The following is a 14,622-nucleotide window of genomic DNA, read 5'->3' as shown; positions in this document are numbered from 1 at the left end:
TCAAGGCATATATTCCATACCAAAGTAAGAAATGTAAACAAAAGCACAGAAGTATTTTTTGACATCTTGCATCAAGATCTTTCCACAACAGCTAAGATTCTCTCTTCAGTTGGCATTGTACTTTATACTCTGCTAAACATCATACCTTTGGGAAGAATAGTGAGACCTGTAAGAACAACTTTTTGAAGCCTAGAGCTCAATCCATACATGATTTACTTCAATAAGACTAGCAATCCAATCTTGAAACATCATATTCTTCTGTATGAAGTGGGAAGACAAAACAGAGAAGAATTGTTCAAGAGGCATGTGTAACAGCATTTCTTGATTTTTTTTTCACTCTACCTGCATTTGACCAAGGAGCCTGGACTGCTGGCTTGCTTGGCTCTTGAGGTGGTTGGAAAAGCTTACTCAGTTTCTCCTGCATTTCTTGCTTCCCCTTATCCTCACTTTCTTTCTTCTTGGGTATTTCTTCCCTTTTTTGCTTTTCATCTTCCTGAACTTTTTTTTGCCACTGAAGTTCTTCTTCTGGTTGCGCTCGATCTAGCCGCTGTTTGTCCCGCTCCTGGATTCGCCTGTGGGACAATTAAGGTGTTTTTCAAACCAGTCAAACAAAAGACCACAGAAGTCAACTGTCCTTGTGTTTGATACTGCACTCTTTATGGCTTTTGCCTACCCTGTAAGAGCTGTTAACATTATTTTGGTGAGTTATCAACCACTCCACAGCATCTTACACAATGACTCCTGGAGGGCAAACAAGATATACTCAGAAAGACTTGCTCTGACTCCATGGGTTCATAAAGTGTGAGCTGTGACTCTCAGACAAGTGACAGAACGCTATTTCATGTAACCTACTACTAGGTGCAGGCCTCCATGACCTTGAGTTGTTAATGTAATTTATTTTGATTCATCCATTTAACCCATCCATATTTACAACACCAGGTGTAGAGTAACCTGAGCATGCAGAAAATATAAACAACTTATGTTATGGGGCTCAGCGTACAATGGGAAAAAAAATGTTCAATGCTATTTTTTCCTGTCAGAGTTCTTCACAGGTTTGTAAATGATAAACTTTACCTTCTTCATAGAGGCTGTGTTCTCTTCTGCTCTATGATATGAAAACAAATATATTTTCTTGTATATTTCCAATTATTGTATGAAACTTTATAGTCATCTTAGAACAGCCTCTTATTCTGCTCACAATGCTGAAAGTTATGAGCTTGACAACATTCAGTATCTTACTCTTTCAATATAACAGTGAAACACCACCACAACATTTGAGTCCCAACTTGGTGATTCAGCAGTATTTGTGTATTCTCTTTTCATAGCTTTCCATGGGATACCTAAATACTATGCAGTTGTTTTGAGTGATGAACCATTTGGAAAAAGGAGGAATAAAAGGAGAAAACAAAAAGGCTTTGGATAAGGAGACAAAACTTATTGGCATCTGTAAGCATAGGCATAAACCCATTGGTTCCATGTAACTGTAAAGGCTGCTTTTGAAATTCTCTTCCCAGGCAGTCCAATTTAAACAATCAGACTATCCCATTACATCAGTATTGCCAATTACCATCTTCAGTCACCCCACAAGCCCTTTCAATTGATCTAAGCCTGTAGATAATCAGGTATGGCTATCACCAGACATTTTCATTAATGAATTTTTACCATAATGTTTTCCCTAAAACCCAATAAGCAGCAAATGACACACTTCAATCTGCTCAGCACTCACTTCAGTTCTAAAATGCAGATAGAAGTCAGGAATACTGATCAAACAAATTGATTCTGCTTATTTTTTTTCAAAGCCACAAGCATCCTTAGGTAAGACTCAAAATAGCCAAATCAAAGGAAAAAATTAAAATAGTAGTAATCAGAAAATATAGCAGTCCTGAGGCTCCTACTGAGGAGCAAGGAGTGAAAATATCTGAAGGTTTCATACAGCACCCCTACAGAACTATTTAGAAAACTTCATCTTCCCAACTGTGAAAGCTAACCAGTCCTTTCCCTCCAACAGAGGGCAAGGCAAGAGAAGAATATTCACTACCAGAAAACAATATGCACCAGTAAAGACAATTCTAAAGGGCTGTAACAGATGATCAGTGTGCTTTATTTTGTTCCATAACCTATTCAGGGACAAATGACCATAAGCTGGCCTACTATATATAAAATATTTTGTTCAAAGACAACATAAATACCTGGCCAAAAACTGTGGGGGGAAAAAAAAACGACCCCCAAAAAATCCTTAAGAAGAAAATCCATTTTCCAAACAATAGGTTGGTATAAAAGGACCAAAACCTCATCCCTATCAATATAAGTTTTGAGTTGACAAGAATATTTTCTGAGAGATGTCAAGGTACCCAGTATCTGTTTAAGATGGCAGCTAACTCACAAGCTCAAAATAATCTTTGGTTCTCAATAAAATTGCTGACATCAGTTCAATATCCCACATCATTAAACCATGAGCAGAGGTTAAGGCACCAGTGTGAAGGATATCAGTTCCTCCATGAAATACTGCCACACTTTTCTGCCTTCACTATAAAGTAATCTAAGCAAGTTAAGAAATTCACTATTCTGACAACCTATTTTAATTGCTGAACTTATTCTTTGCATGTTCATTTGCAAACCATTCAGAGCCAATTACTCAGCAGTTTTGTAGCAACACTAAAGCTGCACCACATAGGCACAGAGAGATCAATTTTCTCTTGAGCAGTGTCTCAGCCAGCAAGTTTAGTCAGATGGGCTTTAAACAGGAAATTGAGTTTTTAATTATGTTTCTAGTAGAGTAATTAAGTCTTCCCATTCTTAGAAACCAAGTTTGCTCTAACATTTAATGTTACTATGCTTCCAGTACCTCAGGAGCTTTCTAGTTTTCAAGTAATGTACCAACAGAGTTACAGAATCACAGAAAGGTAGGGGTTGGGAGGGCCTGCTGGAGATCATTTAGTCCAAACCCCTGCTAAAAGCAGGTTCACCTAGGGCAGGCTACACAGAAACACATCCAGGCAGCTTTCAAAAATACCTAGGGGAGCAGGCTCGACAACCTCTCTGGGCAGCCTGTTTCAGTGCTCCATCATCCTGACAATAAATAAGTTTTTCCTCATGTTGAGATGGGACTTTCTGCATTCCAATTTGTATCCACTGCCCCTTGTCCTATCACTGGGCATCGGTGACAAGAAACTGGCCCCATCTTCTTGAGACCCACCATTTAGGTATTTGTAAGCACTGATCAGATCCCCTGATCACCATGTTTAGGGTAATTATTTCTTAGTGATAGCAAGCTGTTTTCTTAGAAAGGTTGATATTTCTGAAGTTGACCTTTAAGATTTTTAAAGCCATGGGTTTTAATGTAAATGATTTAAGAAGCATCTAAACATAATTGCTATGCATAATATTTCTGTTTGAAGATGAGGTTTTCACTGAGACCTTGCTTTGGTTTTGCCTGCAATGTAAAAAATAACTTGAATTGCCAAGTAGTAACATAAGCTATCAACTCACTTCAGGTCACAGGCACCATGTCAAATAATTTAAGACCTCCTGTTTCTAGGCCTTTTTTAATCTGTTGACCAACACCTGTCCACATTAAAAAGTATAAAAACCCCACAATAGCTAAAAATTAAATCAAACAGCTACTGATAAATCATGTCAGAATAGAACTGGTTGCTAGCCTATACGCCATTCTTTCTACATTAATATATTATAAATTGTAGAAAATAAATGTCCAAGTGTGTAGCAGAAAATATTAGCTCAGAATTTTATGACAGTATAAAAGACAGAGCTAGTTACACTGCTCAAGAACCCCTCTCTAGGTGTAGAAGTACACTACACATTTAAGTAACACAGCTAAAATCTGTATGTATCACTGACAGAGTCCCAGACAGATGAAGCAGCTCATCTCCACATCATGCTGCGCACAGTACCAGAACAAGAGGACACAGTCTCAGGCTGTGCCAGGGGACGTTTAGGTTGGATGTTAGGAAGAAGTTCTATGCAGAGAGAGTGATTGCCCATTGGAATGGGCTGCCTGGGGAGGTGGTGGAGTCACCATCATTGGAGGTGTTCAGGAGGAGACTTGATGGGGTGCTTGGTGCCATGGTTTAGTTGTTTAGGTGGGTTGGATTGGTTGATGGGTTGGACATAATGATCTTGAAGGTCTCTCCCAACCTGGTTTATTCTATACTATTCTATACTATTCAAGGGTAAATAAAGATTTAAAAGAGATCACCTGCACTGAAATGAAACTTGGTCTAGGTCTTGAGTATTCTTGCCATTTAATGACATGTTATTTGAGATAAGATTATGCTCCTTGGAATGCAAAGTTTCTTTTACTTGTTTGCAAAATGCTTTGCACTCTAACACCCCTCCACAGACAGAGCTTAAATTAGAGCAGTTTGTTACCTTTGAGCTTCTTTTTGCTTTTCCAGTTCTACTGTCTTCCTTTCTTGTTCCTTCTGTTTCAGCTTCTCAGCTTCCAAGCTCTTTTGCTTTTGTAGTTGCTGTTTGTTATGAACTTCTCTAAGCTCCTAGAGACAAAAGCAAAATATGTGTAAACTTATACTATGTGAATCACAGCTAATGGTCCCACATATTTAATTGTGAAGAAACAAAACTTGCAAATGGTTGGGTATCTCTGCTCAAGCTTACAGGACTGCCAAATGAATTGAAGAAATTGAAGGTAGATTTTAAAGACCTATAAGCCACTTACTGTATTCTAGTTGTATTCCTATATCCTGATGTTAAAAGAGTTAAGAAATGAGAAAGCTTTTTTTAAAATGGGACTCTAAAAAGCTGTTGAAAGTTTAACAACATTTAATCTGAAAGTTTTGTTTGCTGGTTTGTTGAATTCACGTAATTTCCATGCAAAACTCTGACTTCTGTGCTGCTCATAATAGTCACTATTTCAGTTAATAATTTTTACTTATAATTTAATGGTGTTTCACTAGAGAATCTTCACAACAGCTTTGCACTCAGGGGACTGAATTCCTGAAGTGATGTCGTTGGAAAAAACATGGCACAGGGAGTATTCATCTGCATACAAGAGAGTTTTCCTCTAATTAACTGGAAGGACATTGCCTGAAACATTTAGAACACAGATAATAAAACCATCATCTTTCCCTCAAGATTCATTTTCTGTATTACACAAACACAAGTTTTATCTAGAGTCTCTTTGCATAACCTACAATTTTGCATTGAACAACTCAGCATTTCAAGGGGGGGAAAAAAAATAAAAAGACAACTTTACCTATGACAATAGGAAATTTTTATTGAAAATACTTCCAAAAAATTATGTTTTGATGAAAATACAGTACAGACAAAAATATGCAGAAAAAGTTGGTGGCAGGAAATTGTTTCTAAATCTGTATCTCAATGCCTACTTCTACTGAAATGCAGTTTTGTTTAGTTCTTGCATCCTGAATCTTAATTCAGCCAGGGAGTGAAACAGATACTCTTAAACACATTTGGATAGTTTTCCAGAAATTCACAAAGAAGGATTAGTCAGGTAAAGACTTCATGGAACTATCCTCATGCACTGAAAATTACAAAATCAGGAAAACAAAACCATAGCTAAATATAAAGTGATCCAGAAGACCAAATGAAGTGTTTCAGTAAGTTAACAAGCAACCTTCCTAGTAACTTCTTAGCTATATTTTCCTTAAAGCTGAAAGTTAATAGTTGAAAAGTTGAAAGTATATTTACAGCCTGAACTTGCACTATGTCTAAACATTTTAGATAGTGAAAATAATACATGCATTAGTGCTGAGTGACTGCACACTGTGCAGCAGCAAATTTTAAGATATCAAAATAACTACATTACAAAGGGGAGTAGCTCATGACCTTTGCAAGGTATTTAAAACATTTCTGATACATGGGTGAAAGTTACAGAAAGTTGAATTTCATGTCCTAGCTCTCAGTCTCATTTCATTTAACGATCCTCAATTTTCAATTCAACCTCATTAAAGTGATAATCCAGTTCTTACACAACTTTCAATTAGAACTCTGCTAAGGCCATGAAACTCACCAAAATACAGAGGTAATTTGGGCAATACCATATTTTACGACCATCATTACTTTCTGTAGTCACATTAAAGCTTACTTGTTAGGCTCTAGAATGGATATTACAGAATGTAAAAGAAACTACTGTAAAATCACAACTATTCAGGCAAGATGTTGCCTTTGGGAAACATTTTAAACCCTGAATGTCCATAGTTATAAGCATTCATGCACAGACGTATTTTGGACTAAGGAAAAGGCCAACTAAAAAGGAAATACATCAGCAATATTGAACATAAAGGGGTTTTAGCAGCTAGCCTACAAAGAACAATGAGAAAATAAAGAGATTAGGAGATTGCAGTGAACATACAGCTGGTCAACTGCACCTGGAGCTAGAGGTGGCCTCTGATCAGAGTATAAATTTCTGAAGTGCTAACTAGAGCAAAGAGTCATTTCCAGTAACTGTATGTTATTAACTCTTTAGTCAGAACATACTGAGGTACAAAGGATTTGACCCTGGTTTCAAATTCACTTATCTGGAGGAATTACAGACCTCATTCCTACATGATCACCTGCATCCTTATATGTATCAAAAAACATGCAGAAGTGCAAAGGAGAAATATACAACCGTAAGAACATCAGCAGCAGTGTGATTTAAAAGCATTTGTCTGAAAGGACATGGGTTAGAAGATGGCACAGTTGAAAGCAGTTTTCCACCTGGACACAGTATTATGAATGTTTATAGTCTGATACTTAGTCCAGAAGATAAAACCATTATTTCTATGAAGTATCAAATAATTTGACTAATATTCATGAGTCTGTAACAAGATGTTTCTCTTTTCTAGGTAAAGAGACTACTATCCAAACCACAGGTTTCTGACTCCTACATTTAGTTCAGCTTTAGCACAGACTTGTTTTGAGATATTTTTTGGTATTCCACTTGCTCTAGCTAGTATTCATGTGTTCTCCAGTCACTTAACTTTGTATGGCAAGAAGCACAAGACTCTGAGTCCTGGCCAACGAGACCTTCTCTTGCTACTGAATAGACAGATCTGTGACAACCAAACATTTCTAATAAGCCAACACTGAAGATAAGCTGTTGTTACTTGTAAAATATTAAGCTATTTGGAGAATAGTGCTTTGCCTCTTTATTCCCCTTTGCATCTTTATCCCAAAGTCTGATGTTTGAGCAGTACACAGGTTATCAAAGTTAAACCAAAAAACCCCAACAAATCTCAAAAGCCTGAAGTGCAACAACCCAGGTGGAAGTATCTAAGCTTAGCTTACTTGTTAACGAGAAGTTTGTAAAGTATCAAGAATGATTCAATTCATCTACAGACACAGAATCAGGAGGAATCCACAGCTAATTCAGAGTATTGGTATTTTCATCCCTTCAGAAAAACTTCCTGAATTTGCAAATACCTAAAAATGAATTGCAACTTGCAAGACATCTGTGTACCAAATATTACCTACTTCCACGAGATGTTCCACTACAAGGCCAGCCCAATCTTTGGTTTTTAATTACCATTTAGACATGTAAGTTTATCTCACAACTAAACATATGATACAGGCCACTTTTACTGCCAAACAGAAAACTGGGAAAATTGTAGCTGTGAGTCATGCTTCCATGTCTGTCTGAAGCAAGCAGATTCTCACACTGAGTACATGTAACAGAGTCATTAACTGCTGCATCACAGCAGTTAAGTGCTGCTGCCAACTGCAGTCCAAATAAATTATTTTGGTTGCTTTTTTTAGGCATTTTATCTACATGCTCAGCTCAGTTAAAATCTCAGGAACATTTTAATATATTTTTTGTTTTCCATAGCAATTTTAACACATTATTCCTTCCCTGCTAAGCCAATGTGTGTTCAGAGATTTTTCTTAGCTGTTATATATTTGTAACAGTTAGGAAAATGTAACCCAGCACTGGACAGAAAATTTTTGGAGATAGAAAAGAAACAAAAAAGGAAAATAAAATTAATATACATCCATCTTTGCATTAGCTAAGAGGAAATAAAGATTTGATTGGTATTTTATGCAACAAACAGATGCTCTGCTGCTTTGCCAAGTACCAGTGGGAGCATGGGGCAGAAAGAATCAGCATCTCCCACGTTGCTATAGGACACTAGCTGAACAAAATTGTAGCAACACTTCACCATTCAGTGTAATGAAACATTTGCCAACTGAATACCCAGCACAGTCCTACACTCATCTTTTACAGACATAAGCAACTTAAAAGCTGTATATTTACAAATCATATAGTGTAACTCCAAAGACACAACAATGCTTTGCTCGTTTGTGGTGTGCAGGACAAAGCATGTCTTACCTTAGCAGCAGAGAGAAACTGTTACCTTTCCACTTAATTCACAAACAGATTAACAACTATAATTTTGAGATGTTGCAATAGCCATATTTAGGTACCCACATAATATTGAATATGCACTAAAATAAGCATTTCATACAGCAGAGTAATAAGTTACTATATACAGACAAGTCATATTGCTATGAAAACCTTAACATTAGAAACACAGTTGTTTAAGCCCAAGTTTTGCCTTTTGACAGATAGACAACAGAATTTAGGATACTTCAGGGGTTACAATACAAGGTTTCCATCAAATCTCCCCTTGAGATGAACTAGAACATCTGATTGAAGAGGAAAGAACCCTACAGTTCTGTGCTCACTGATGCTTTGCCACAGTAATACTCTTCTAACCCATTTCTGCTTTGTGCTTGACAGAGAGCTTCTCCTTTCACCCTGTATTAGAGCTATGGGGGATTTGATAAAGGCATTGCATTGCCATCTCTCTCATACCCTGGGATCACAAATTACAGTGCTGTGCTGGAATACTTAAAAGTGTTTTCTTTTAAAAAAATCTGAACATCATGACAAAAATAAGCAATTAACTTAAAGTCTTGAAGTTTCAGATAAGCAAAAGACAAAAATACCTAACTAGTACCTTTCCCAAGTTGCAATTCAAAGCACAATCCTCACCTAGGCAGTACAAATTAGGTAAAGAATCAAACTATAAACTCTTCTCTTTGGTTCCATTTTAGTGCTACCACCTCTTATTAAATGCTAACTTAGTTAAACACTGCAAACTCATCTGTTTATGGTAAAGTGAAGCACATAACTGGAGGAGGTTCATCACTCAGATTGAGATTGTTGTGTACTGCCTGAGTATGGCATGGAGACCTTTAGAAAGGAGTCTAAGTAGTTGACGCAGCCCAGGAGAACTGCCAGGCACTGCAGCATTGCATCTTCTATTGCCACTGACTGGAAGAAAGAAATGCTCAAATGTAAACAGGCATTCATATGCAAGACTTGTCCAGTGCACACTGACTAGACAGGGACTGACAACAACTGGAACATGACACAAAATGTGAAACATTCTTAAAAACCCTATTCTGCTTGCTCACCACTTTGTCCCACACTCAGAACAGCTTCTCAGCAAGACTAAGATATTACAGAAACATTAATTTATTAGTTGTCTTCTCCTGTGCAGTAATATAGATAAGCTCTAAATACTTGATGCTTTTACGTTATACAAAATGGGTTTGGGTCTTTGGAGATAAGAACCATAAGAATTATTACTGCTTTATTTGACAGTATGTAATGACTGACTTTTGTAACACCTAAATGTAGTTTCACACTGAATGTAGAAAGAATTCATAAATTATACCATGACTATAAATATACCAATAGGAAACCTAATATAGAGCCTGCCATTCTGCAGATTCATTTTATAAAGTAGAGAAAATAAGTGCCTAGTGACATTTTACTAACAGTTGTATCAATTTTAATAAGTAAGCTTCCAGCTAAAGATTTTTTAAGTGCAATGGAAGACTCTTTGAACTATAATTCAGGACACAAAAAAAGGTGGCTCAACTTTCAACCTTCTTTCAAACTCAGTCACTCTATAGTTAAATACAGCACAATTCACAAGACTTCTCTTCTCTGATAAATATTGTCTTGGATTGGATGAACAGTACAAACAGCCAATGAAATTGTTTAGAAGGGGTGGACTGTGACCGTTTGAGGCTGCGCCTTTAAGAAAGGGACACTATGGTTGAATGTTTTATAAACAAAAGACAGGTCTAAACTAATTTCATTGGTGGATTGGTAGAGTACAGCTTCAAGCTTTGAGTAAAGCAAAGACTTCTCTCAGTTAACTTTCTCTCTGCCCTTTTCACAGCTTGTGGCTTCTAGGCTCTCTGCCAGACTGACCTTGGACTGATAAGCGTGAGGCCTGCAAAACCTACTAACATTTTGCTCTAATTTATAACTGCTTTTAATTAACAACTGCTCCTTTCCTCCCTTTCTAACCCTCTCTGGGGAAAAAGGGAAGAGAAGGGGGTACAGGGGGGGAACCCTCCTCCAGGGGAGGGGAATCTCATTCCTGTGTTACAATGCTGTATATTTCTGTGTATATATTGTAAATACTGTAAATTGTGTATATATATTCTGCAGCCCCTAAAACCGCTTGTAAATACAGCACCCCTTTTTGCTCATCCGGCTGTGGTTAGCTGTGGTTTCTTTCATTATTTTTTTTTCTCTTCACTTTGTGGGGGGGAGAAGGCTGAGGCCTTCCCCTCAACCCACGACATTTTCTCCTCAAACAGTCACAACCTCAGATCTGAGTTTAAATATCTGACGAGCTAGTAGGCTAAGGTACCCACTTCTCTGAAAACCAAGTACTAACAGTTCCCTGAAACCATATGGTTCTACCTATAGTCAATAAAGATACTTAGAACTTCCTGTACTGAAATATTAATAAGATTTTACACTCAAAATTTTTGGAAAAAAAAATAATCTGTCGGCATTTCCAACTCTTGAGATGTTAACCTGAAACAAAAGTAACTAAAGTACTTGAGTTCCTGTCGTAGTTTGGGCTGGGTTCCCTCTGCTACAGGGGTGTTTCCTCTGTCCAGAAGTCCAGCCCAGTGGGTGGACACAGGAAATTAGGTTATTTCCTACCATGATCCCTTGCACCACTATAAGTTTTACGGCAGGGTCTGGCACTTCCTCTTTCCTTCCTCTCCGCCACCTGGTAACTGGGGGAGAGATCTCCCGGCCATGGGCCTGGTTACGCCCAAGGCCACGGGGGGATGGGCAGTCTCAGATCTGGCCAGCTGAGACTCGCCTAGCAGTGGGGGGGGAAAAGGAGGAGCCCTGAGGGTTTTGGGTGCACCTTCAGGTGGGGATGGGATCTCTCTGGGTCTGTTTTGGGGTTTCTTCTTGTCACTTTGTTTCTAATTCTCTGCACGCACTCACTGTTCTCTATTTAAACTTTCCATCACTTTTGCAATCTGTCTGAGTCATTAGTTCTGTGCGTGGTGGGGAGAGGGTTTGCCCCAACCCAGTACAGTTCCAAAGGACGAATCAGAAGAAATTTAAATCAGTTGTTTTGGAGGATAACAAAAGATCTGTTGAGGGGGAAGGGGGGGAAGTTTAATTTATTTCCCTAGTCTGTCATATAGGATATTAACATGTTAATATGTTAAGACAGAGAGATGAGGTAATTTAAGAGCTGGTTGATGTATTCACTAATTGCAGGACAAAACTATAATATGCAGGCAAAGGCAGTGCAATACAGTGTATGCTACTATGATGTTGCCAAATTCACAGGTAGCCTAAAATAGATTGGAATATTGGGTAAACCTTATGCTTTCATCAATGAAAAGGCACGCTAGATACTAGTTATATTGTTTATCTTGTACTGTTGTGGCATACTTCTGTATTCACTATCAGTAGATCAAGTGTAACCTATTTCAAGAGAATTAATCAGAAATGGAGTTTTGCAAAGTCTCAAGACTTACTCACATAGCAGATAATGCAACCAATATTCATAGCCAATAAAGAATGCATCTCAACAACAATAACAAAAGGTGGTAATTGAATGTTGTCAAATTCACTCTCTCAAGCATTTGAAAATAAAATATTTGGCATACACCTTGTACTCTCAGAGCAGCAGATTACATATTTATGATTTTCATTCTCTTTTCAATTAAATTAAGCATTTTGACTAATAAAAGGTATTTATTAATATCTCTCCCTGTCGGGGAGTGCAAAATTCACCGAGGTGGTATATAAATAGTATTTAAATAGGCTTCTCTTTTTCCTGGGAGTTTGCAATGAAAACCCATCATTCTGCTTCTCATCCAGAAGTTAGCTGTATTATAGAAGACAAGGCAAATACCAGTGCCTCTTCATCACATGTCAGAGAACAAAAGCTGCACAAGACAGTGTCAGCTATGGTGCTGCCATCCTAAAGAGCCATCCCATCAAATCTTCAATTTTCAGTCACTATACTAAACCATAGTTTCATAGTTTCATAGTTTCATTCAGGGTTGGAAGGGACCACAAGGATCATCTAGTTCCAACCCCCCTGCCATGGGCAGGGACACCCCACACTAGATCAGGCTGGACAGAGCCTCATCCAGCCTGCTCTTAAACACCCCCAGGGACGGGGCCTCGACCACCTCCCTGGACAACCCATTCCAGGGTTTCACCACTCTCATGGTGAAGAACCTCCTCCTCACATCTAGCCTGAATCTCCCCACCTCCAGCTTCATTCCATTCCCCCTAGTCCTATCACTACCTGATATCCTGAGAAGTCCTTCCCCAGCCTTCCTGTAGGCCCCCTTCAGATACTGGAAGGCGACAATTAGGTCTCCTCGGAGCCTTCTCTTCTGCAGACTGAACAGCCCCAACTCCCTCAGTCTGTCCTCATAGGAGAGGTGCTCCAGCCCTCTGATCATCCTCGTGGCCCTTCTCTGGACACGCTCCAGCACCTCCACATCCCTCTTGTAATAGGGGCTCCAGAACTGGACACAGTACTCCAGGTGGGGTCTCACCAGGGCTGAGTAGAGGGGGAGGATCACCTCCCTCGACCTGCTAGCCACACTTCTCCTGATGCAGCCCAGGATCTGATTGGCTTTGCGGGCTGCAAGTGCACACTGAGAGCTCATGTTGAGCTTTTTGTCCACCAGCACCCCCAAGTCTCTCTCCTCAGGGCTACCCTCCAGCCAGTCACTGCCCAGCCTGTATTTGTGCCTGGGATTGCCTCGACCCAGATGCAGGACCCTGCACTTGCTCTTATTGAACTTCATGAGGTTGGCCTGTGCCCACCTCTCCAGCCTGTCAAGGTCCCTCTGGATGGCCTCCCTTCCCTCCAGCGTGTCTGCTGCACCACACAGCTTGGTGTCATCAGCAAACTTGCTGAGGGTGCACTCAATGCCACTGTCCATGTCCCCCACAAAGATGTTGAATAAGACAGGTCCCAGGACTGATCCCTGAGGGACTCCACTTGTCACTGGCCTCCACTGGGACATGGAGCCATTGACAGCCACTCTTTGGGTGCGGCCATCAAGCCAGTTCCTTATCCATCTAGTGGTCCACCAATCAAACCCATGTGTCACCAGTTTGGAGACCAGGATGTGGTGTGGGACAGTGTCGAAGGCTTTGCTCAGGTCCAGGTAAACGACATCAGTTGCTCGCCCCTCGTCTATTAATTTTGTCACCTGCTCATAGAAGGCCACCAGGTTGGTCAGGCAGGATTTGCCCTTGGCAAAGCCATGCTGACTGTTCCCAATCACCTCTTCACTATTCTTTTGAGCGAGTAGTGACTCCAGGAGGATCTGTTCCATGATCTTTCCAGGCACAGAGGTGAGACTGACTGGCCTGTAGTTCCCTGGTTCCTCCTTCTTGCCCTTTTTGAAGATGGGGGCAATGTTTCCCCTTTTCCAGTCCGTGGGGACTTCACCAGACTGCCAGGACTTTTGAAATATAATAGAGAGGGGTTTAGCAACTTCATCTGCCAGTTCTCTCAGTACCCGTGGGTGTATCCCGTCAGGTCCCATGGACTTGAACACTTTCAGGTTCTTCAGATGATCACGAACCTGATCTGCACTTACAATGGGCAGTTCTTCCTCCCCGTCCCTGGCTTTGACTTCCATAACATCAGGAGTGTGGCTAGAGGCCCTTGCAGTGAAGACTGAGGTAAAGAAGTTATTAAGTACCTCAGCCTTTTCCTCATCACATGTGACCATGTCACCATTTTCCTTTCTGAGGGGGCCCACACCTTCCCTAGTCTTCTTCTTCCCATTAATATACCTGTAAAAGTTCTTAGTATTCCCTTTAATCTCCCTGGCTAGATTCAACTCAAACTCTGCTTTGGCTTTCCTAACCAGGACTCTTGCTGCTCGGGCAGCTTCCTTGTATTCCCCCTGTTCTACCTGTCCTTCCCTCCACTTCCTGTAGAGTTTCCTTTTAAGTAATAGTGTGTCCAGAGAGATCATCATCATAAAGAGATCATCATCATAAAAGGTTTATCAGTTTTAAAAGATAGTTTAGAAGTAGTCCTGATTTCAAATGGGAGTTTTAACATTTATTTATTTAGTAAAAAGAAAATTTTAAAGTAAAGTTTTGGTTTTTTTAAAGGTTTGTTTTTTTTTTTCTCCCAGGCAGCCAGCACCAGAGCAAGAGGACACAGTCTCAGGCTGCGCTGGGGAGGTTTAGGTTGGATGGTAGGAAGAAGTTCTATACAGAGAGTTTGATTGCCCATTGGAATGGGCTGCCTGGGGAGGTGGTGGAGTCACCATCATTGGAGGTGCTCAGGAGGAGACTTGATGGGGTGCTTG

The 14,622-nt window shown here is 39.8% G+C and overlaps 1 protein-coding gene across 4 annotated transcripts in view; it reads right to left on the bottom strand.

The window, feature by feature from the left end:
- The window catches only part of ITSN1 (intersectin 1), a 134,483-nt gene that overhangs the window by 53,260 nt on the left and 66,601 nt on the right, over window positions 1-14,622 (bottom strand). For all 4 annotated transcript variants that reach the window (XM_068144553.1, XM_068144554.1, XM_068144555.1 and 1 more), the window contains 2 exons: window positions 4,390-4,514; window positions 343-572 (listed from right to left, as the gene is read on the bottom strand). In XM_068144553.1, the coding sequence (XP_068000654.1) occupies window positions 343-572; window positions 4,390-4,514 (355 nt within the window). The remainder of the gene's footprint in view (window positions 1-342; window positions 573-4,389; window positions 4,515-14,622) is intronic.

Source organism: Melanerpes formicivorus, unplaced genomic scaffold (assembly GCF_026170545.1).
Source record: "Melanerpes formicivorus ecotype bairdi unplaced genomic scaffold, bMelFor1.0.p_v2 SCAF_11, whole genome shotgun sequence".
NCBI classification, from domain to species: Eukaryota; Metazoa; Chordata; class Aves; order Piciformes; family Picidae; genus Melanerpes; species Melanerpes formicivorus.
Note: the sequence above shows the minus strand (reverse complement) of the source record. Positions and strands in the feature narration are given on the sequence as shown.